Raw genomic sequence first — 23,001 nt, forward strand, 5'->3', positions numbered from 1 at the left:
AAACATCTACCGTGCGTACGGACTGGACGGACTGGAACCAGATTGACTCGTCTTTGGTGTACTCCAATACTTTAATATTAAAAAATATATTATATACATACATAATATAATAATATACTATATGATAGTCGAGTACGGATTATGGATCCGAGAAAGAGACGTCAGAGACAAACACATTTCGGGCGTTTAAAAGAAGAAATAAAAAAATCAATTGGTTCTGTGACCAAAAAAGACCACCGCTACCGTCTAACCCCCTCCCCCTCCCTCCCCTTCGTTCCCCTAGCCCAACAGAGAAATACAATAATAATAATACAATGTGTATACCGATCATACATAATAGTACACCTCTCTAACCGTAATTATTATTACCATCGTCATCAACGATAATAAAAAATTATACACGGTTATCTCGCCGTCTGCAAGATGTGTGATTATTGTTATTATTATTAAAATACATACAGATATATTATGATATGATATTGTATTGTATACAGGACTCGAGCCACCCCGGTGCGTTATTTATTTTGTTATTATTTTCCCATGGTCCCACTATGTACAAAAAAAAAAAATCAATATAATATTATCACGGTGAATGCATGGGTCTGGGCCGCGACAATCTGGTGTATGGTCTTGTAGAGCTGTTATAATATTGTCATATGGTACCTATGTGTAAAAGTATATAACATTTATTTTATTATGTATAATACGGTATAGTATTATGTTTTATACTTTTGGACATTGTGTATAATATTATGTCCTCGGCAAGGTGTGATGAACCTAGTGAAAAATGAAAATTCACTCATATTATTTTTTTTTTTAAATATTTCAACAATATTGATACCCATCCGCCATTTGCGGGACTAGGTCCTCTTCAGCTATCCTATTAAGCAATGTGTCTCTCACACGGGGCTCTGTGTTTGTTCCAACAAGCGACAAAAGTAGTGCATAATACTATACTATAGTATAATATAAGCTGACAAACCGAGACGAGCGAGTTCCAAGACATCCATTAGCTTAGCAAGTAGCAACTCCAAATAGAGGCGGACGTGAGATACCCTTTAGTCCGATTTATGAGAGGCAATCTCGTCGTGCTCGTCGACTAGGAAGGCGGCTGTGGCTAAGTATAGATCGGTTTATTTCGTCTGACTCAGATGTATAAGTAGATCAGCGTTCAGAGATGTGTACAAAAGTAGAACTGTGCTCTTGTAGAAGAAATACAAAAGATTTAAATCGGTCGTGAAACGATTGGATTTGGATCTATGCAGGTTTTCAGAGGGTCGCGAGTCTGTGTACACCTAAACTGTACCTACATGCGTTAACGAACAAAACTATACTTATAATTAATACTTGTCATAACGCGGTTGCAATTTGTATGTATAGGTACAGCGCGGGGTTTACCAGGAAAATCAATTAACCGGTATAATTGATATATTATACGATGCAAAACGCGACTATACTTTGAACTTTTCAAACGACAACTCATTTATGTACAAAAGTGTATAATATGTACCTACTCTGATGATAATCGAATCGGCGCAAATGGCTGGCTGCAGTGTGTGTACATGTTTTTCATGCACGGTTGTATAAAGCAACAGGTTCTCGGAAAAGCTCTTATAATTATTATTATTTTTTTTTTTATTAAAAGGCTAGAATCAATTTTGTTTGTTTTTTAATGCTGTGATTTTTTATTAACAAACACACACTCGATTATTAGCGTGCCCCCCCCCCCAGCTCCATCTCTCACACGATTGGTGGGTGGGAGGGGAGGGGTAGGTTACGTTAATTTTTATTAAAAAAAACTACCATTTCAACTTAAAAACGAACCCGGCGGCGGCTATAGTATATTATATTATGTGCGCTCATAAAAAATGTGTATTATACATCTATGCATGTTAAACGGCGTTCGATGGCGATTCGAGTAAATGGACTTTAGAGAGCGTTTGTGCAACATAAATCTACAATTCAGATTTGGTCGTATGTAAAAAAAAACATATATATATATATATAATATTGTCGACGGCCGAACCAACAAGTACCTCTATATTCAAAACGAGGTCGGTTTTTATTTTTTTAAATAATAATAATGCGCGTATTACAGTTTATTAAGACCGCATTATTGGCCGGTTTTTCGAACAGAACGGACGTAGCCCCAAGGGTATAGACTAGTATGTATTATATTATAATATTACATATACACCGGAGCACACCACACGCCTTAGGGGTTCCTACAAAATTCAATATCATATACACATAGATATAACACATGCACGGGATACCGGGTTCGCAACTTTCAATAGAAACCAATTTACTTGCTCGTCTAAATTCAAAACGACGTTCAAAAGAGTATACAAATATTTAGATAATATAGCAAAACCTCGCAATCGAATACCTAATAATAATAATAATATAATATTTACTCGGCAACTTCGCGGTGCTGGTATAGACTTATTTTAATTAGAATAGCTTTGGGCCAAGGCGGTTGAAAAACTATTAAGTACACTGAAATCTTTAGTGCTTAAATAGTAGGTACTCTTCGTTTGTAGAGTACGGTTATAGAGTAGAGCTGTTGATATTGTGCGCCGTTGTGGTTTGACCCAATTCGAAACTACCAAAAGGATGATAAACACCAACGGTTTTGTTTAAGTTACTTTGCTTTGAAGCAATTCGCCATTCGTTTAAAATATCCGATTGGATTTTGCCGATTGTCCTGCAATACGTTTTTAATGTTTTGTGAAAATAGCGATGTAAAAAAGAAAGAAAGTTGTTTTAATTTATTATGATCTGTTGCTTTTTAGAATTTTTCTTGTAGGTAGACAACTCTGAAAGCGAGTTCACCTAATCGCATAATATATTATATGCTCCACTAGAATTCAAGTAAGTATCACTATAAACCTCTTCAAAACACCACCTCTAGTGTTTTCCATTAGCACCACCTACTTGGTCCTTCTAGGTCAGCTTATTACAGACAGGGCTCGTGTATTTGTTTACAAAGCCGTTATGCGAATAGTGCCTTAAGTTTCCTATTACGCAATCAAACCATGTCCCTGATAGGTTTTCCCCAGTGTTACCTGTACAAATATTCATGTGCTCTACCAAAAGAAATCGGTCCAACGGTGAAAACAGCTTTCATAATATCTCCTTTTATTACCTTCAATTTGTAGGAAATTACATAGATTTGTTTTTCAATTCAGTATATCTAATTGATTTTTAATGTGGTGTACTGTAATGGTAAAAATTTTTCAACAGTCGCGACTATTTTTTATTCAATATTAAAAACAAAGATTTATATTCATCTGTATCGAAATAAGGTGTCTTCTTGCGGTTTTATAATAATAGGGGTAGGTATTGCTGTCTGTTCGCCGCAATGACCAAGTTAAACGCACTCTGCACGATTCAGTTTGCACGCTAGAAAATTGGCTTTGTGACGGATGCGGATGTTCTACGACTATGGAAAGTTAAATAAATACATTTGTTTAGGGATTAAAATGGCTTTAGTGGTATGTGAGAAGGAAATATGAAGGCATAATATGAGCATGGTCAATTCAGGTCGGGTGTACACTGGAATAAGTTAGTCAACCTCAGGTTTAAATTATAAATCCCGGCTTGGACGGCACTGGTCCATAGAGACGCCGTTCCCTATATTATATGGCCTGCATTTTACATTGGTTCGACGGAAGTTGCAATTTTCAGTTTGACCATTGTCATTAAAAATCAAAATAAAAGTGTCGTCAGCATAAAAATTATATTTTGACATCCTGCGGCCACAATTTTAAAACTCGACCAATTTATTTTTTTTTTTTAAAGTGGCTGCAACCTTCGCGAACCAATTTTTAGATGGAACCGCGCCTCTACAATACTACTTAAAAGAGTTTACTCAATTGATTATCTGTTATTATTATCACAACACCGTCGAAATGGACACCAAGTAAGCTGGGAATGAGAATACAACGAAATGAACGAATGGACACTATTATGTTGTGCCCCAAAGTTGGCAAATTAATAAACCTTACCGTCTAGGGGCTGTACCTGATTGGTTGCTGACATTTTTTCTTAGATCCCGAACGAGTCCGGAAGGGTTAAACTTCCCTAACCCCGTGCCCCCTCTAGTAATCCCCGACCCTACCGTACTGGTTTTATTTTTTGAGAATTTTTTTTTAATATAAAATATCATGACGTGTTTACCTCTGTCGTCGTTGCCGACCATCGAGTACCTCGGGTAACCGTGGTACGACAGGTTGCGGTTGGTGCCCAGCGCGAAATCGTCCTTGGTCCATTGCAGCTGTCCGGCTAGGTTGGTAACCCTGCACGGCAGAGACACGGTGCCGTTGACCAGCGCCTTAAGATCATCGGGTTCGGTGGCAAACGATTGCTGATAGCGTTGCCCATCGACCAACGTGGCGGCGCACAAGATCCCAATCGCCGCTATTAGTGATGATGTTGTTATCTTTAACCGTTTCATCGTCGTTGGATCATCTGCAACATAACAATAATAAATACATTTTTATATTTTCTATTATCACAATCGTGTTTACACGACACGCGCGACACACAAGCGACACGGGCAACAACAACAACAACGGTATGACAAAAATACAATATAATATGTTTTTGTAATGTAACGCCAGGCACACGCTAGATAAATATCAAAATTCCTCCAAGACGGTCAAATTGTATCCAACGATTGTCGGTGTACCGATTCTGGAATAATAATAATAATCTCTTATGTGTATTATATTCTGTAAGCGCGAGAGAGAGAGAGGAGTTATATACGGCGAGAAAAAAAACGCCTTCGGTATTTTAATTTTTTTTTTTTATCATCATCACGACACAGGGCGTGTACTTGTTGGGACCAAAGAGCTACCGGTATAAGCGCTTCTTGGTCGTTTGTCGTTATTATCGCATATCGTTACTGTACACACAATTAATATACACACTGTCACCGCGGCTGTTTGTATAATAATACAAAAAAAAAAAAATATATACAAATAAAATAATAATTATTATCGTTTGTCGCAGCGATGGATTCGCCAGCCCTACGCGGATAATCAACGGCGGACAATAAGGAGATGATGGGTTAAGATAACAAACAATGGCGGTGGCGACAAGTATATTATTATTTTTCTAATGGTCGGCACAAGTGATTGCTTCGGCGACGGTTATATCGCAATATGATTATAATTTAAACGATTCCGGTTTAAAGGTATTAGAAAATAGAGCTTATGGTGGTGCCTCGACGTCCGGAGAAAGAGAGATTTTTGGTATAATAATAATAACATAGGGCCGAGCTGTACTACCGGCTTGTAATGATCATCGTGGTCGTTGTTGTTGTTATTATTATTATTATTTTTTTTTTAGAATAATTTAAATACAGTAAAATATAGTCGGCGACTTGACCGGGTGTAAACACCGCGTTTACCGGGGTCGGTCGACTAACACCTTTCCACCTAGATAGACCGTTTACACGGTTATTTTTTATCGCTACTCCGGTTGTTGTTGTACTTGCGGTTTCTTTCCTTTTTTTTTGGGGGGGGGGGGTGCAGGGGAGGTTGTGGTTAAAAAAAAAACAAATTATATACTATGTACCAGACACGGTTGCGGTATACTGTACTGTGTGGCGTGTGTGTGTACCTTTAAACATGCGGTGGGAAGAGGGGAAGTCAATTTTCTCGATACAGGTGCGAAAGGGGTTACACGGCGAACGGTATAATTTGGGCGTGTGTAATTTTCGAATAATTTCCAAAACCGATAACCATCGAGAAATATCGGGTTGAAATCCAAAGACAAACACAGAGCTGTTGGTCACAACGGGTTTTTTGAAAACGATACACACACAAACCCTAATGATAACAGAGGGGCCATACCGGTAGTGTTAAACCGATTCGCTATCGAAACGCCTACTCTGGAATACTGTGTTATTATTGTTATTATTTTTTTAACACACACACACACACACGTCAAAGTATTCCCAAACAGCCGATAAGTCATCGTAATGAACACGGACGGTGTTAACGACCAAAAGTGCCAAAAAAACCGAGTCCCTGAGTGCGGGTTGATGTTAAACAGATGACACACACACACACATTGTCGACAGGGCTGATGATGCATGCCCGGACTCGGATCGAAACACCACCAATTACTATACACTATCGACGGTCCTACGCCTACATTGTCATATTAAGGCGATGATGGTATATTTATATACAATATATTATAATTGTGTTTGTCTATATTGAAACACACGACCTCAGAGCCAGGACCATCAGCACGAGGGTCGAGGGGGCCAAAATATGCACCGTAGAGTACAATTTTCTATGCGACGAATCGCCCGAAATTACTTAAATGTTATTCATCATGATCATCATGATGAAAAAAATGAAACAACGTTGTTAAAGTACAAAAAAAAACGAATTATACAAACCCGTATCGCCCGTCGCCCCTTTTGGGTAGAAAATTATAATATGACTGTAACATCATTGTATAATATAATGTCCAGCTGTTCTCAGAAACTGAGATAGCGATAATTTTCCAAAAGTTATCCGTTATGTTTGATTTTGGAAAAAAAAACACTTAAGAGTGAGGCGGAGTTAGAGCGTTATTTAAAAATGAAATAAAGTTGAATGTTGTAATAAATATTATTCTAAATAAATATGTTTACATATTATGGCAACACTGTTAATAACAAACAAATGATAAAACCGGCGGAAGTGGTGAATTTATAGTTAGATAGAGAATTAGATAATTTATAGAGGGAAATATTGGGTTTTTACCTACATGTCAACTTTTAAACAATGAAAATTTAGATTATTTTACAAAAATGTACATATTTAAAAAATGTAAAATAAAAATATTCCAAACATCAGTCATGAATATTAAATAAAATATTAAATATGAATGTTATAAGCATACACTATAAAAATATACATAAATACCGAGAAAAAATATCACTGTCTGTCATTATTTTTCTTTTCTAGTTACACGTTTTAGTAAAAAAAAAAACAAATAGGGTACAATTTGAATTTCCAGTTTTTCCAAAGGGGACCGTTGACGGTTTTGACACTGATAAACAACAACAATTTGCAATTATCCATTATCGTTATCCCGTCAAAAAATCTACAAGATCTGTGCGCCCGCCATAATAATATTATGATAATATTACACGATATTATATTAATGCCTCTGTTTTCCATTAGTGTTTTATATTTTATTCGCATCTACATATTTTGGCAGTTGACAATATTAATTGTGCGACAAATCTTGGAAATCTTGGTCATTTGTCATGTTGTCATTTTTATTCCTGTCGAATTTGTCGCTGTGTTGCAACTTTGAAATTCTTCCTTACCCTCCCCCCTGGACTCGGGAGCAGTCATTTCCCGTTACTGATAAAATTGTGTCATTATACAACACAACACAGTTGTCCGAAGCAAATGGTTTGGAAAAATAAAAATTAAAGCGATTCTTCCCTTGGCGCAATATTGACAAAGTAATTTATTTTTGTTTATTAAACCGATCGAGTCTCGCTGATATCGAGTGGAAAAAATACAATAACCGTTATTTACTGTTGGTTTTTTTTCCATATTTTCGAGTAGTACCTACCTATCGGCGTGTACCTAATTAATTTGATTTTGATTTGTCGTCGAACTCGACGACCGTCAGCCGAGCTTTTGTGATATTTTAATTAGCATCGACTTTATTAAAGTGTGACGTTATAACGAGAGGGTGACAAATTGATAGCCGTCCATTCTGTGTGTTGGCGTAAACCGAGATGGTTTTCCCGGGAAAAAGGGTATATGTAAATAATGATTATTTCACGGTAAAAGCAAACCGTCTTTGGCACGTCGCACACGTCCAACAGAATATATTACACTATATTATTATTTTACACCGCGCTCATCAATTAAAAAATTCCATATACAAATAATTAGACTACTACTGCAGTTGGGCTCGTGGAAAAATCCTATCCGGTGCAGTGGGCTCGCTGTAGGAAGGCAAGGAGATGCACTGTTCGTTTGATTTCTATGGTAATGCATTGCTGCTATGTTGTAATGTTATATTATTAATGTTATCATGAATTTGTATTATTGTAATATTTGTTTGTCTGGTCGTCTCGAACCATCCGCCGCAAAAAAAAAAAAATACCGAATACTATAATATTTTATACATACACTAATGTTATTATACGATGAGAGTACTTAGCATATAACAGACCTCTGTGGATAAGAGCTAAGCCGTAATAAAAAACATAATTTGAACGAATTACATCCGAGTAGAAGACGGTAATGTCTCAGACAGAGGTAGGTAAGTATAACGAGTTTTGCTTTTTATGTGTACATCCAATTTTTTGTCGTAGCGTGGGAGGGCAGCAAAGACGAAGCCGAGTGGAAATTTTATAATAATATTATACTTGATAAACAACATTTTTTTCTCGACTATTGGTGCATAGGAATATTAGTTAACTTTCTTTTTTTTTTCAAAGAAAACATACACCTTTACGAGAGGGCCCGTATAAAAGCAAAAAAAAGTATTATGATAAGTAATTTAGGTATATAAAGAAATTGTAAAAAAGATATTTCACTCAAAGAGAATAATAATACTATGCTAATGTATACGTAGAATCGAAGACGACAAAGCGACCAGACTTTTTTTTTTTCTTTATTATCTTTTATTTGAAAATATTTACAATCTGTATTAGCATAGGATACAATAAGTAAAATTTAAAGGCTAATTTGTAGCTTATAGTATATCCAGCCGTATAATATTTTGTCACTATTTGTGTAATAGCTATTTAAAAAAAACATATCTGTATAATTATTGCACAGAATGTCATATCAGGTTCTAACCTTACCACAGAACTTAAGTTTTAACTTGGCATAGCACCAATAAAGGTACCTACAAAATAAAGGTATTTTATGTATAACATTCAACGGCCAACCTAAAAAGTAGTATAATTTTTGATAATTAAAAATTAGTCCTTGTCAAGTTAAGGGTTAAAATACAAAATTGCCGAGGATCCGAAACATAGAGTTTTGGTCGGAAAAAAATCTGAACAAAAAATGCCAAAAATTTAAATTAAAAATGCCAAAATCTGGGAATTTTCGAAAATACTACATTATGTATATGCTTGCGTTAACAGTTAAAAAAAGTTAGTGCGAAAATAGTCAAGTGTCACGCGGCCAAGCAATTAACCGATGGTTTTTTTTTAAAATAATATTAATAAACGTTTGACAAGTATAGGTAGGTAGGTATATAACTCGAGCTCAATATTCGCGTGCGTTGTACACAACGATAATATATTATACATATATAATTATAATATATACATACATACCTACCTAATTCGATTACCGGTCGCATACCTATTATAAGCGTATATATATATATATATAAATATAAATATATTAATAGTTTAACGGCCAATAGAAACGACCGTGTATAATAATACTATTTATTTATTTATTTTAATTTTTCCACTTCCACTTCCCACTTTTTTTTTTTGCAGACCATCATAAGGGGAGGGTCCACACGACCGTGTGCGTGTGTGTGTGTGCTGTACCCATGTACAAAGCGCTAATTTCTAGCTTAAGCTGAAACGGTAAAAAAACAAAACAAAAATACCACACACAACGATCGAGACTATTAAAAATCGGGCCGCCGTAATCTACCGTCGAAATAAATTATTAATTTGTAAACAGGTACACCTGTGTTACTATTACTATTATTACTACTACTACTATTTATTATTGTTATACATTTGATTTTGGCGATACAAATCCACTTGTTGTTGTTATACCTATATTGTCGGTCGTGTATATAGGCAGATAATATGCTTTTATTGTATGCCACTGTGTGATTGATGCCGCGAGGTGGAAGGAGAAGTGTGTACAAATGTATAATATTATACAGCTGTTGTTAACTCGGCGTAAAATTAACATACATATGAGGCGGGAAATTTTTTTTAAAAATAGTAATAATGATAGTATAATAATAGTGATGATAATAACGTGAAGAAGTCTACCATATGACTATGACAGCCGTCGCGCTGGGAACGTGCTAACGGTTCGCGTTACACTATTGGAACATGATATTATAGTCTTATTAATTTTGTCAATTTTCTCATAAGTTATGTACATTTTTTTTTATCCACACTATTAAGTACATACAATGATTCCGTTTCCGGTCGGTCTACAAAACATTACTAATAATAATGCTGCAAGTTGTAGCATTATTGTACAACAAATAGGTATAATATTGTAGAATTTGAGAATAAAATAAAACCAAAATCACAATATTTATTTGCAAGACATTGCCATTCACTCATCCAACGACAAAATTCATCGTGTCAATATACCGCCAGCCAACCTGATAAATTGCGGTAGTGGTCGCAAACAAGATTTATGTACATACAATTAATAACAAAGCTCTTGAGTTATTGGTACGGTTTTTGTCGTCGACCGGAGTTCGCAACCTCTTTTAAACTAAGTCCTGTACACAATATATTATTATACAGACTGCACTCATATGTTCCCATTATAATTTACAATATCAGTTAAATTGCCAAAACTCTGTCCACCATATTGCCGGTCTGATCATATATTATATGTAAATATGTATATAAATCGAACAATTCGATGGAGTTCCAGCAATGACCATATTGTGGAAAAACGGCGTCCCGGTGTAATGTCAAGGAAATGGTTTCGATTTTACGGTGAAATCAATCGGTGTGATCCCCTTAGTTTACCAGACAGAAGAACATGGCGTATTATATGGAATATGGATATGTCCAATAGTTGCCAAAACTAAGATTCCCAACACAATGGCTTTTGGGATTTGGTTTTTTTTCTTTATAGGTAGGTAAACGTTTTATTATGATAAATGCCGGCATCACACTTGCGCGTGTTGGCTGTATGTGTCAGTGAATATATAAACCGTGGCAACAGCGGGCCGGGAACGGCTGTATAATAGATCCAAATACCGACGAATTCTTAGCCATAGATCCTCAAAAAGATTCTTGCGTGGCACAGGCGACAGGTGCGTCCGGAACGACTTTGTATCAATTACCGGCGCTAACGATCCGCGTTAATACCTACGTGTAGTACCTACCTATGCCGCCTCGGTTTGGCTGCTCTTATCTTACATACACCGGCTCGGTGTAATAGGTATTGTGTACATACACAAAGTACTTTTTTTTTTGGGGGGGGGGGGGTTATTTGATGTTAATAGAGCACGAAGCCGAACCGCCACCCGCGACGACACGCCGCCGAGTGTGATGATAAGGTCTACCCTTAATTTCCAGTTCAGTGCCCCACTGCTGTTGCCGACCTTCGAAATCTTTTTCTCCATCCCCGTCAGGCTCCTTGTTAATTGCCACCCCCCAACGACCCGACGAGTCGCTTGTATACATATTATTTATACAGACCAGAGCTGGTATAACAACCTATTTTTACAACACACATTCGATTCGTTACACGTACTTTGTTTTCTTTCCCCGCATTATACGGATTAATCCGGGTAATAAAAAATAATGTATATAAAATCCAAAATCCTATTTTACACACACACACACACACACAACGTTAACGCGAATAGAACACTATCTGTAACTTTGTAATCAATGTGGCCTATTCGGGTGTATGCAATCGAAATGAGGATTTTGTGTATCCATTTGTACACTTCAACATGACTTTGAAACCGATTAGCGACTAGAAACACTACAACAATTTTCATTCCAAATTACAGACTCACACAAACCCTTTAACTTCGCAACTTGCATCCAATTCACTTTTCGGACAACCCCCTCGCCGACATTTTTTTATTTTTGAGAAGTTTATCCTACCTATATTATACGAAAAATAATAAATATTTTTACCAAATAAACTATTTCTGTGTAACTATTTTGTTGTTGTATACCGAGAAACGTTAGTAGTATGCACGTTTTGCGGTTAATCGGACCACCCCGCGCGGATATGACGCAAAAAAAAAAAATACTAAAAGCGGCCACTTGACGTTCTAATGACATACGCACGCACACGGTCTGGTATATATAATAATATATTATATTATTATATACTTAGTTTGTGTAGGTATAAAAATATATTATTATTATAATAATAATTAATTATTACCAAACCCGGGCCCGCGGTAGAACAAATCTATAAACGCCGGTCTGGATGTGATGAGGGAATCTGCCGCTGGGGGCCGCGGTGTTAAATATGTATAATACACTGCCTATGCATTATTATTATCATAATTGCCTATTTATAAGCATCTATTTATGTACTATAAGAGAATAATTAGGTGGTGTGTGTGTGTGTTCATTGTACTCGAGAACGTCAAAAAAGCCCGAGGGTTTTTTTTGGGAGAAGCTCGTTGGCACGGTATATACGGATTAAAACGCCCGGCAATCCGGATCGTTTAAGTCTGTGCATTGTGTGTGTGTGTGTTTAGGTATAGGTATAATATATTATACACTATACAACATATTGTACATATTTTATACCTGTGCATAGTAATGTGACCGTGCGGTGTGGTAGCAGCAGTAAATAACAGGCTAAGAGTATGACGTGTGTGTGCACGGGGCGGGGTTTCGGCGGGTCTCTGTGAATTCCGGAAGGACGGTGGTAAAAAGTAGCCGAAAAACAATATTTTTTTAACAATAATAATATTATCGTGATGCGTTGTTAAACCGTATCGAATGGTTAATAATAATACTATACAGGTATCTACACGAATTACCTACCTGTATGCGCGTTATCACTATTGGAGACTATACCGTGGCCACCGCACGATTATTGGGGTAGAAATATATAGGTACAAGCGTTATAATCATGTTGTCGTGGGGTATGAACTCAAAATTGTACGCTACTACCGAATACACCTATTAATAATCCCACAGTCGGCGGTGGGTTGCCCGCGGGTGGTGATGATCATGAGCATCGTATTAGCCCATCTCGACATCTAACTAAAAGTATTTTTGAATTGAGATATTCTTATTATTATATTAGGTATTTTGTCAGAAAACTAACTCGATTAACAGTGTTGCGATGAAAATATTATACGACTGTAGAAATAATTAAAAATATGATTAAATTCACAAAACCGTGATGATTAACAGAGACAAAATTGATGGCTATGATATTCAGTAAGTTTTTATTTAATTATTATACGAGACAAAATGGCGTTTGCTCATTGAAAACGTGTCGATTTAATTATGTTCAAGGAGGGTGCGTCGGAAAAGGGCGATTCAAATATTATAGAAGTTATGTTATTTACCAGTCGGTTGTAGTTTTTGCCATCAAAAACGGAAAAACATTTAATAAGACAAAAGCAAAGTGTTTAGTAAAAAACCGAACCAGCGGCAGACATTTTTTCAGAATAATCATATTATACATATTTTGTTATCTGTACCAAATCTGTGAGGACTTGCAAATAATAATTATTTTTTATTTATATAAAACAAAATCTCAGATCCTGGTCGAACGAATCTTCTAAATTAGTTCCAAATTCTGGATATTATAATAGGTACACACAATATCGTCTAGTGTGTGTTTTAATATTATAATCATATTGTTACAACACATAAAACCGAGTGTAATCAGTGTTGGACGTCGATAAAATTCGGAAGGAGAATATCTCATTCACTATTATGATATACATATATAGGTATTATATCTACGTGGAATTAATTCTCGGTTAGAACTTAACAGGTGCAACCGCAACTCCAATAAATCCTACTACACAGCGTGTCGCTGTGTATGCCGCCCTGTATGCATCTTCACACAAACACATATTAAATTTATACCCCTATAAACAATAGTAGTGTAGATATTATACAGGTATAGGTATAGTGTACACAACATATGTATAGAGGTACGCAGCCGTTGACGGGGCCGTCCCGTCGAACAAAAACTAATTTCATACTTAAGCCCCAAGTTGTGGGGGGGGGGGGGGTGGTGGCGCATACTACCGGAAAAACGTGTAAAACTATATTCAAAAAGAAAACCGTTTACGGTCGTCGGTTTGACTTTCAACGTTTCATATTCGGCGTCGGTATATGTTCTCTGCAAAATGTTATATTATTACCTACCTGTAACCAAGACCAAACGCTATAGTAGAGGTACAAGCACGAGACAGGCTAAGAGAGATTATAGGTTGGAAAGACCGTGTAAAAAGGCGTTTACGGCTTCCGAACGGGGCAAAACACACAAAAGTACAAATACCTTATAACAATAAAACGATGGCGATAATATTATATAAACAAGATGTCAATATACAGCTACTTCGTGCGTGCCTAATTTTCATTTCATTATATTTTTCCACTTTATTGTGTGTAACGACAATAATATTGTATGTGTGTATTTTGTTAACCGTTGCACGTACTTCAGGTGTTGGTCCCGCCGTGTCAGTACACAAGTGTTCATTTATTATTATATGTGACCGGGGGGGGGGGGCATTGGCTAAGATCAGAGGTCTTGCTTGGGACACTGAAAACCTTAAAATTTAAAATTAGTGCTAAAAAACATAAACCAACCGCTCAACAATAAACACTTTTTCCCTCTTTTGTGTGGTCATACTGGTTGTAGTCCTTTTGTTCACTTCACTATCGCTTAATAGAACCGTTTATAATAATATTATTAATTTTTTTTAAATCGTTATAGCTTATCGACGGGACGGTGTAAAAAAAAAACAATTAAACGTATACCCATACTAGATGTAAATTTAACATTGAATTATTTCAAATAATGATATATATAGTTCCTATACTACTTTTTCTTAACTATCTCTCACAAATGTTTGCGGTCTTGGGACACGTCTGCATCCACTCGAAACGTTACTTTTCGCAATTTAACACAGAATTTTATACTGCAAATACTGGCGTGCGGATTTTTTTGATTTTTTACAAAATCTACAGAGAATTCTGTTGAATGTAGATTGTCGAAAAGGAGCAGACAAAACGAACGGTGTGCAAACAGCCTAAACGATCCAAGGATGGTCGCATTATGTGAACAAACAAAAATGCTTTACGGGCTACGGGTAATTCGGTTTGTTGCACGTTTTCGCGGAAGAGCTTTGTAAATGTATTGTCTGTAAGTTCCAGTTTTTATTTTATTTTTTAGGGTAAGTATTATTGTACTTGCGTGGATCATACGAATAATTATTAGGTACACATCTGCTGGCTCGAAAGTGTTCAGACACCTTTGGTAATTAAACCGACTGTCGCAACACATCCATAACAACAATTAAATGTAATCACTAACCGCATACCGCCCACGCAGCAATTCGGAATACAAATGTTTCGTGGAAAACATAATAAATAAACGATTCGTTTGTCGTTTTCAAACTAATTATAATTCATATTAAACGCAATAACTATTCAAACAAATGTTGATGTGAAAATAGTAAAAAAAATTAATAAAATTTCTATGAATCATTCTACACTAATATTGATAAAGCATATCGTTTGATCGACGATCAAAATATGTGAATTAACTGTGCTTTTTATTTTACAACGCGAAAACGTTAGCAAAACCGTTAACTACTTAAAATTGTATTGTACCTATACTCGGAGGTTGGTAGGTAATACAATGCATATAAAATATGATTATTGTGATGTAAAATACCCGGCGTGTCCTATTATTATTATTATTATTATTGTTATTATATATACATTATTTCGGTACGGTTTAGTTTGTCCAATGCGATGAAAATAAATGTCGAACCCGAAGCGAGAATACGAAATTTACTAGTACACGTCTTGGAGAATAGAAGATACACTTGTACATGATAATATTATATCCTATATGTATGTTGTTCGTGTACAAGTGTTTGTATATTATGTATAAATGTAATAAATATTTATGTTGTGGCCGTATCGATATCACACTATATTGGATACACAGGACATTCCTACGCGGTCGCCGAGGACCCATATAGTTCTCGACGGTGTCATGTGTATTATTAGGCTATTTGTTTTTTTGTCCTTATGTAAATATTATGTGTAATTTTTTTTTATTATTATTATGCGTCGTGTTTTTGTCGTGGATTAATTCAGTTTGGGCGATACACAAGCGGAGAAAAGGTGAAATATGTGTAACTACATATGTGTTACGCCTAGATAAGAATTATTTTTAATTCGTTGTAATAACTATTTGAATAAAACACATAAACTCACACACACATGCGGCGGCCACACAAGTCCACCACCAACACGTTGGAATATTGTTGTAAACCGAAGATAGGTAAATAATAAATAAATATAAAGGTAGAACTCGTGGTTTTTTATACAACTGGTCGAACTGGCGCGGTTGTGACTTGGAGATAACAAGAAATCGCTGGTTGTTCTTAATATGAAAAAAAAAAAAACAAGAGCCTTGTCTCGCCGCAGAAAACAATATCCGATTTCATACTGTTGTTGTTGTAGTTGTTTACATTAAAAGTTACCAAAGCGGAAATGATTTAATGTTATATATAAATATAGTTTTGGTAGTATAACAGCCGAGGCTGTAAGCAAAATAATGATAATAGTCATAGTCGGTGGTTTTGCAATGAAATATGTATAAAAGGGACACCATAGGGTAAAGTCGCCTATTTATAATTTCCCAACTGCATGTAGGGTTGTATTAGAGAAACGAGCAGGTGGATGTTTGAAAATAAAAACAAAAAAGTGGTAGTTTGTTGAATACATAAATAAATGGGGGATGTGCAAGACGAAGGGGAAGCCAAAGAGGAAGACGAATGCGGCTGTTAACGTTTTGACGCGCTTGAACTTTTTTTTTTGCCTCGACTAGCTGTTTTTACACGGAAAATCTGTTTCAAACTTGAGAGAAAAAAAAAACTTTAAGACTTTGTTATAACAAAAACAACCAATACCGAGTATGCACTATAGCAATAGTGCACGCTAACGAGGTATAGAACGAGGTGTTATATATTCGATTTGTGATCAATAAAATATCAAATTGCTATATGAAGAAATCGGTTCTGCGGTTTAGGTAATTTTGTGGGTCCAGACATAAAAAAAAACACACTAATAATAATATAGTAAAAAACTAGCTAAAAAAGTCAAACCGCAATAATATTCTACCGCGATAACCAAAAAACGAACAAAGGCTAAACTTGTAAAGTATAACGGATTCAAGTCATTCGACGGTTTTGACAATTAACCGTCATCCATATTGCAAACATTTCCCTAAAAAAATTTAACCATATATACCGTGAGTTTACATTTTAAAATGTGTTCTATACAATTTTACCGGAACCTTCTCGGTAAAAGCATTTTAGCCGAACAGTATCATTTGAAAGATTATCCTTTTTTTTTTACCAGCCCTCGGCCAATACATTTGCATTTTTTTTTTTACAAAGTTCAAGAATTATTGTCGAAACGATCCGATCAAGACTATATTATAGCGGTCTTCTTACCTATACGTTAAAAGGATCTAGCTTTAGCCCGGAGACAAATGATTCCATCCGGTTTATGTTTTATTAGTTTTACATAAAAAAAAAAAAGGTCGTATTATGCGAATATTGTCAAAAAGCTTGTAGTTTAAAACGGGTCAACTCAAACGAAAACCCTAAGCAAGTACATGTAATATATTATTATGCAAATCGGTTTGGACGACGAGTACCTAAGTTGTCAACCCGTGGCAGAACAAATAGGGTTTTCGACGAATGCGCGTTTGATGTTTTTACAAATTGGTAAACAAAAAAATGAACTGTATTGTCATTGGCGGATATAAATTTATGAGTGGGTTTTGGGAAACTTAAAACCTTAAGCAAACCTTAAAGGGCAACCAGGGAAAGTGCCAAATTTTATACAAATAAAAACTAAACCAAGAAGACATATTCTGAACCGAACAGATTTAAAAAAAAAAAAAAATATTGTTATAAAGTAAAACATCTTCTCAATGAAGGCCGGTTTTTTTTATTTCTGTTTTCAACATTTTACTATTTTTTACAGAATATATTTTTCTGATAGCTAAATAAAAAATCTCAGGTTTCGCCCTCATAGAGAAAATAGTAAGCTTCGCATGAAAACAACAACGTCTCTAAATTAGACCTGTTCGACAAATCTGTCGCTAGTAAACAAATAAGTGTAGGTATTTTGAAAAAGGCGTTAATTTCAAGTTTTACATAGTATATCAAACCCACTTAAATATCCGGCAATGTATATTGTTTTTTTTTTTTTTTAAAGTAAAATGGCGAACAACTACCAGAACTCGGTATACAGAACGTTGATGTTGTTTTTTTTCAATTGATCGTCACGGTAATTCGGTTAGGTACACCGTACGGTAACCGTACATAATAATATATATATATATAACGGGAAAAATTGATGTAATTGATATATTTTTACACTGGCCCGGTCGGGGTAGAACTAAGATATTTTATTTTGGTAAAAAAAAAAAAAAATTCAATTAAATCAAATTAAAAACACCGTTCTCGAGGGTTTTCAATTTATTTTCGAAATAGACAAAAATGTCGCCGAGTCACGGCTACGTGGGCAAGTCGGCTTGCGCTGGCAGTCACGTCTTGGCTAGCCAAAACCAATCACACACACACACATTGCAGATGAGTAATAATTATTTTGATAACTATTGTTGTATTATTGCAGTTGTACCAAATTGTCGGCCCCGGGCAAAAGTTACAAAAGGTACAACGGCTAAGGTTTGGTCGCCATCGGCGGTGACTACAAAAAAATAACGAGTAAGTCGAGTAAGCGTTTTTTCGGCGCTTTAAACGAGCTTGTAATGTACCTAGCTATTATTTTTCGGGGTTTTTTTTCCTAAAAAAATATTCTCAGCCCTTAAGACCGTGTGTGTAACCTGTTGGCGACCTGCCCCCTGCCCCCCCCCCAAAAAAAACATACTCGACAAGGCTCGAGTAAACATTGTCAGCGGATTATCATCATATTGTATTTCACAGAACGTGTGCACTATCCGCGGTAAACATGTGCACTGTGTACGTTTTCCAATTAACACCCAACGCGTACTAGGTAGGTATATCCGTTAAAATTAAAAAAAAAATAGCACCCCCCCCCCCTTGCCCCGGTACACTCTCCTGTGCTGTGTTTACACAAAAGTCGATTTTTCTCGTTAAAAAAAAAAACCTTTAACGTTCGCGTGTCGTGTTGTTGCGTTGTTTTCGATGATTTTTTTTTTAATATGTTGTTGGCTTTGCCGAGGGTTTTTTTTTTATTTGGTTGCTTTTTTTCTGTTCAAGTTCACAAAAATTAAAAAAAAACGGATAAATCGGATTAGCGGCGCGTGACTTGGAACCGACACGTCAGTGACAATATTGTTTAATATATTATGATTTATCGCCACACGATACTTTATTATATAGTATTTTGTATATTTTAATAAACAAGTTTTGGACAGCAACAGCAAGACTTAAGACATAATAAGACTTGTGTATTTTTTTTCGGTTTTCGGTTTCGGTTTCTTCAAAAAAATACGGTACTGACCTAACCGCTGTCGTCGACAACCCACGTCGGTAAAATTAATATTTTCAAAGTCGCGTTGTAATCTCCTTCGTTTGATTATTATTTATTTTTACCTTTTATAAGCTTAATCGAAAAGCTAAAAGAAAAAGTACATTTTTCCTCACACCCGCCCCGCCGTCTATACGTTCTTTTAGGTTTTTCCCCTTTGAAAAATCTCAACGTTTTAATATTATTATTATTATTTTTCCTTTTTTTTTTTAATTATATCTGTAACGGACGACGACGAGGATTTTTCCACTCTAACCCGATAAGACAATTGTTATTATGGTAATTAGGCGAACACAGGTAAAGTGACTGTCCGTTTTTGGCCAAAGTGTTTTTGAAATTAAGCCGTCGACAAACAATCGGATTAAACGATATTATTCTGGTCGTCGTTGTTCCCACTTTTTACCAACCCTCGACTCAGAGTTTTCAATGCGGTTAAACAAACGCTAATATGGAGTCGGCCCGGATTATTGTATATGCGGTGTTTTACATCAACAACGTCGTTGTTGACAAAGGTCTGTACGCATAATATAATATAGGAACAGCTTATATAGTTTTGTTCACTTACACCACCATAACCACCATAACCGCACCGGGGAATTAAAAATGTCTATACTTTAGCTGTCCGTAAATCCTCGCATGAAATACAATATATTATTTATATGTACACCTAACCAAACATAGGTAATATTCTTATCTATTCAAAAACCGTTAGATGTAGAACAAAATATTTAAAAACAAAAATTTAAACAGAGTATATCTATGTACATTACTAAAATTGTATAGGCGTACGAATCAACGCGATTGGGGTTTTAATTTTTGGCGGTGCTAATTAAATAAGTCTAGGGTCGCTAATTGTTTGTTGCTCGAAGAGTCATTTTTAATTGTATTGATTATTGTTGTTATATCGTCGTTTGGTTAACACCAAGTTAACAAAAGAAAGAAAGAAAAGAAACCGATTTTTTCGACATAAACGTTCGCTTAAATTTTCAAACTAGGTATCGAAAAAGTTTTTTGTGCGCTTTTGGGAAAGTTTAGGCTTTATTTTTTTTCTTAGAAAACGATTTGTTGTTTTTCGTCTGTTATGTATTTATGAATAAATTACCTAGAAACGAACGCATATACATCAATCTTAGTTTTTAATGAAAGTTTTGCGAAAATCGTCAAGACATAATATTCCAAATGGAAATAACGGAAGACAAAATATCATTGTCAAAGTTATTGCTCAAGAGATATTATTTCTTTAACCGGCGGCACGTCTTAATTATGCCAATTCAAAATTGTTCATAACAATCTATACTCGGAAACAATATATAATATTATATTTATTTAATGTCATAACATTAATTAGTACAAAATACAGCTATACAATTAATACCAATACAGTGAGCGATGCTGCAGTTTTCGGAGTTCTTAATATATAATAATTTATGCTAATTAAGTTGTAAATAATATTCTTCTTGATTGCGTGTACAAACGCATAAACTTAACAATATTGTAAAATGTTAGTAAGTAAGAACCGGTATTAACTACAGTGGACTTGAAGTACTCAAGTCCGCCGGCGTGTCCTGGCGCTGTTATAAGACTTATATTATGTTAAATAGGATAGTGTAAAAATTAATTAAATTATTTTTTTAATCATATTACTATAATAATAGGTCGTCGCGGACTTTTTTACTATACGGCCAGGCTCGGTCAATGTTCGGACTCATATTTCATTTCTCGCCAAAAAATAAATTTAGGTATTTTGAAACCCTGGCTGCCATTTTATAAGTCTTAAGAAATGAATAATTATAAGTACTATTATAATAAATTAACGTTATTCTCAAGTCGAATCCGAACCGTAAAGTAAAAGTGAATATTTTTCACGCGAAACTCTATTATCATTAATATTGTTAAGTACTTAAGGTATATTAGTTAACATGTTAGTATAATAGAAAATAATTATATATTGTGTAGGTATCGAGCTCATTGGTAGAGATCAAAGAGATACTATAAAAACCCAAGTACAATTATTTTCAGAGATTTGTTGAAATCAAATGTATTAAACGTAACGCTAATTTTTTACAGTTTTTACAGGTGTATGTTAACCCTAGTGAGTAACTTTTAAGAATTCAATTATTATAAAGAAATAAGTCTGAATCCCAAGTCCCCTCGATGTTTGCCAATGAATATATATATATATTGAAAACGCTTACCCGGTGGTTTTGGCCGACGGCATAGACGAGGGTTCCATGTAACGCCAGCGTACTTGTAAGTGCAACATGCGGGGGGGGGGGGGTTTTTTCGCGGTTTTTTGATTATTTTCCAAAAAATTTTTTTTTTAAAACGATACCGATACACGTTTCCGGTTTCTTCTTCCCGCGGTTATCGAGGCGCGGTTATAAGACACACACACAGATAGAGATAAACACATGGAAACACACACAAATTGTAAAAATTATTGTCAATTTTTTTTATGGTAGCTGTTCGACGGTTTTCGTTCTTCTCTATCTTTGGCGAAGATTGGGGGAAAAAAACACGACTAAGACGCTGCTCGGAGAGAGGACCTAAGTGACGTACGGGCGGCCGCTTGCAACGATGGTAAGGGACTGCATTCCAGAAGCCGAACACACGAGGTACACGCGACGGCCGACGGTGTAATCTTAGTAGTTGCCGTCGCTCCCGTTAGGGCGGGCTCGCGCGGCAAACACACACACACACACTTAGATATACTGGTTTGGTGTTTATTTTTTTGTTTTATTATTATTATTATATATTATACACCTGTATGGATTTATATTTTTTTATCCATCCACTCGTCCGTCTAACCGAGTAAAAACCAGTCGTCGCAGAGATTTGCACACTACATGTGTAGGTACATTATATTTTCATCTCGCATATATTATTATATACGATTTTATTACCCAAATATATATATATATATATAATAAGAGAATAATAATATTTTGCACCTGCTCCGGCTCGTTATACATACCTATACCATTGCCATGTACGTTTTTTATCTACCAGCAAATGGTGAGGGGGGGGGGCAAACAAGGCGAGTCGTGCTAGAATCTTATTCTGACTGTTTTGAAAACAAAAAACAATTAATGCTGTATTATGTTGACTGCGAAATGGATACAAAATTGGTGCAATAACCAGATAAGTCCAATTTTAAATATTTCTCAGCAGACATACAAAGCGGCGCCTTCAATTGTATCCGTTGTGTTATGTGATTTTTTTTTTAACCGAGAAAAGCCAGGTTGTTGGATTTATTTTGGAATTTAAAAAAAAAGTTTAACTCCAGATTTTTGAAATTATTTTATATTAAAATATAAACGAGGTACACATAGATTTACCATCAGTTCAACTTACACGAGGGTTAGGTTAGGTTTAAAAGTAGTTGGTTACCGACCAGTCAACGTTTTCAGCAAATTTTTCTTAACCATTTAAAGTCAATATTAACTATTTACTGAATATCGGCTAATACTGTGAAATTACATTTACTAAAATGTCTCAAAAACTGCAATAATTATTATTTT

At 35.4% G+C, this 23,001-nt stretch overlaps 1 protein-coding gene across 2 annotated transcripts in view; it reads right to left on the reverse strand.

Annotated features, from left to right (window-relative positions):
- Positions 1-22,059, reverse strand: part of LOC126844552 (irregular chiasm C-roughest protein-like) — an 86,901-nt gene extending 64,842 nt beyond the window's left edge. For both annotated transcript variants that reach the window (XM_050582835.1, XM_050582834.1), the window contains exons 1-2: positions 21,676-22,059; positions 4,183-4,473 (exon numbers count right to left, since the gene is read on the reverse strand). In XM_050582835.1, coding sequence (XP_050438792.1) covers positions 4,183-4,459 — 277 coding nt within the window. In that variant the 5' untranslated portion in view covers positions 4,460-4,473; positions 21,676-22,059. The remainder of the gene's footprint in view (positions 1-4,182; positions 4,474-21,675) is intronic.
- Between the last annotated feature and the right edge of the window lie 942 nt (positions 22,060-23,001).

Source organism: Adelges cooleyi, unplaced genomic scaffold, assembly GCF_023614345.1.
Source record: "Adelges cooleyi isolate 19-005CV unplaced genomic scaffold, UGA_ACOO_1.1 ACOO_flye_CR_arks_rails_tigmint_CR_PRNA_651, whole genome shotgun sequence".
Classification (NCBI taxonomy): Eukaryota; Metazoa; Arthropoda; class Insecta; order Hemiptera; family Adelgidae; genus Adelges; species Adelges cooleyi.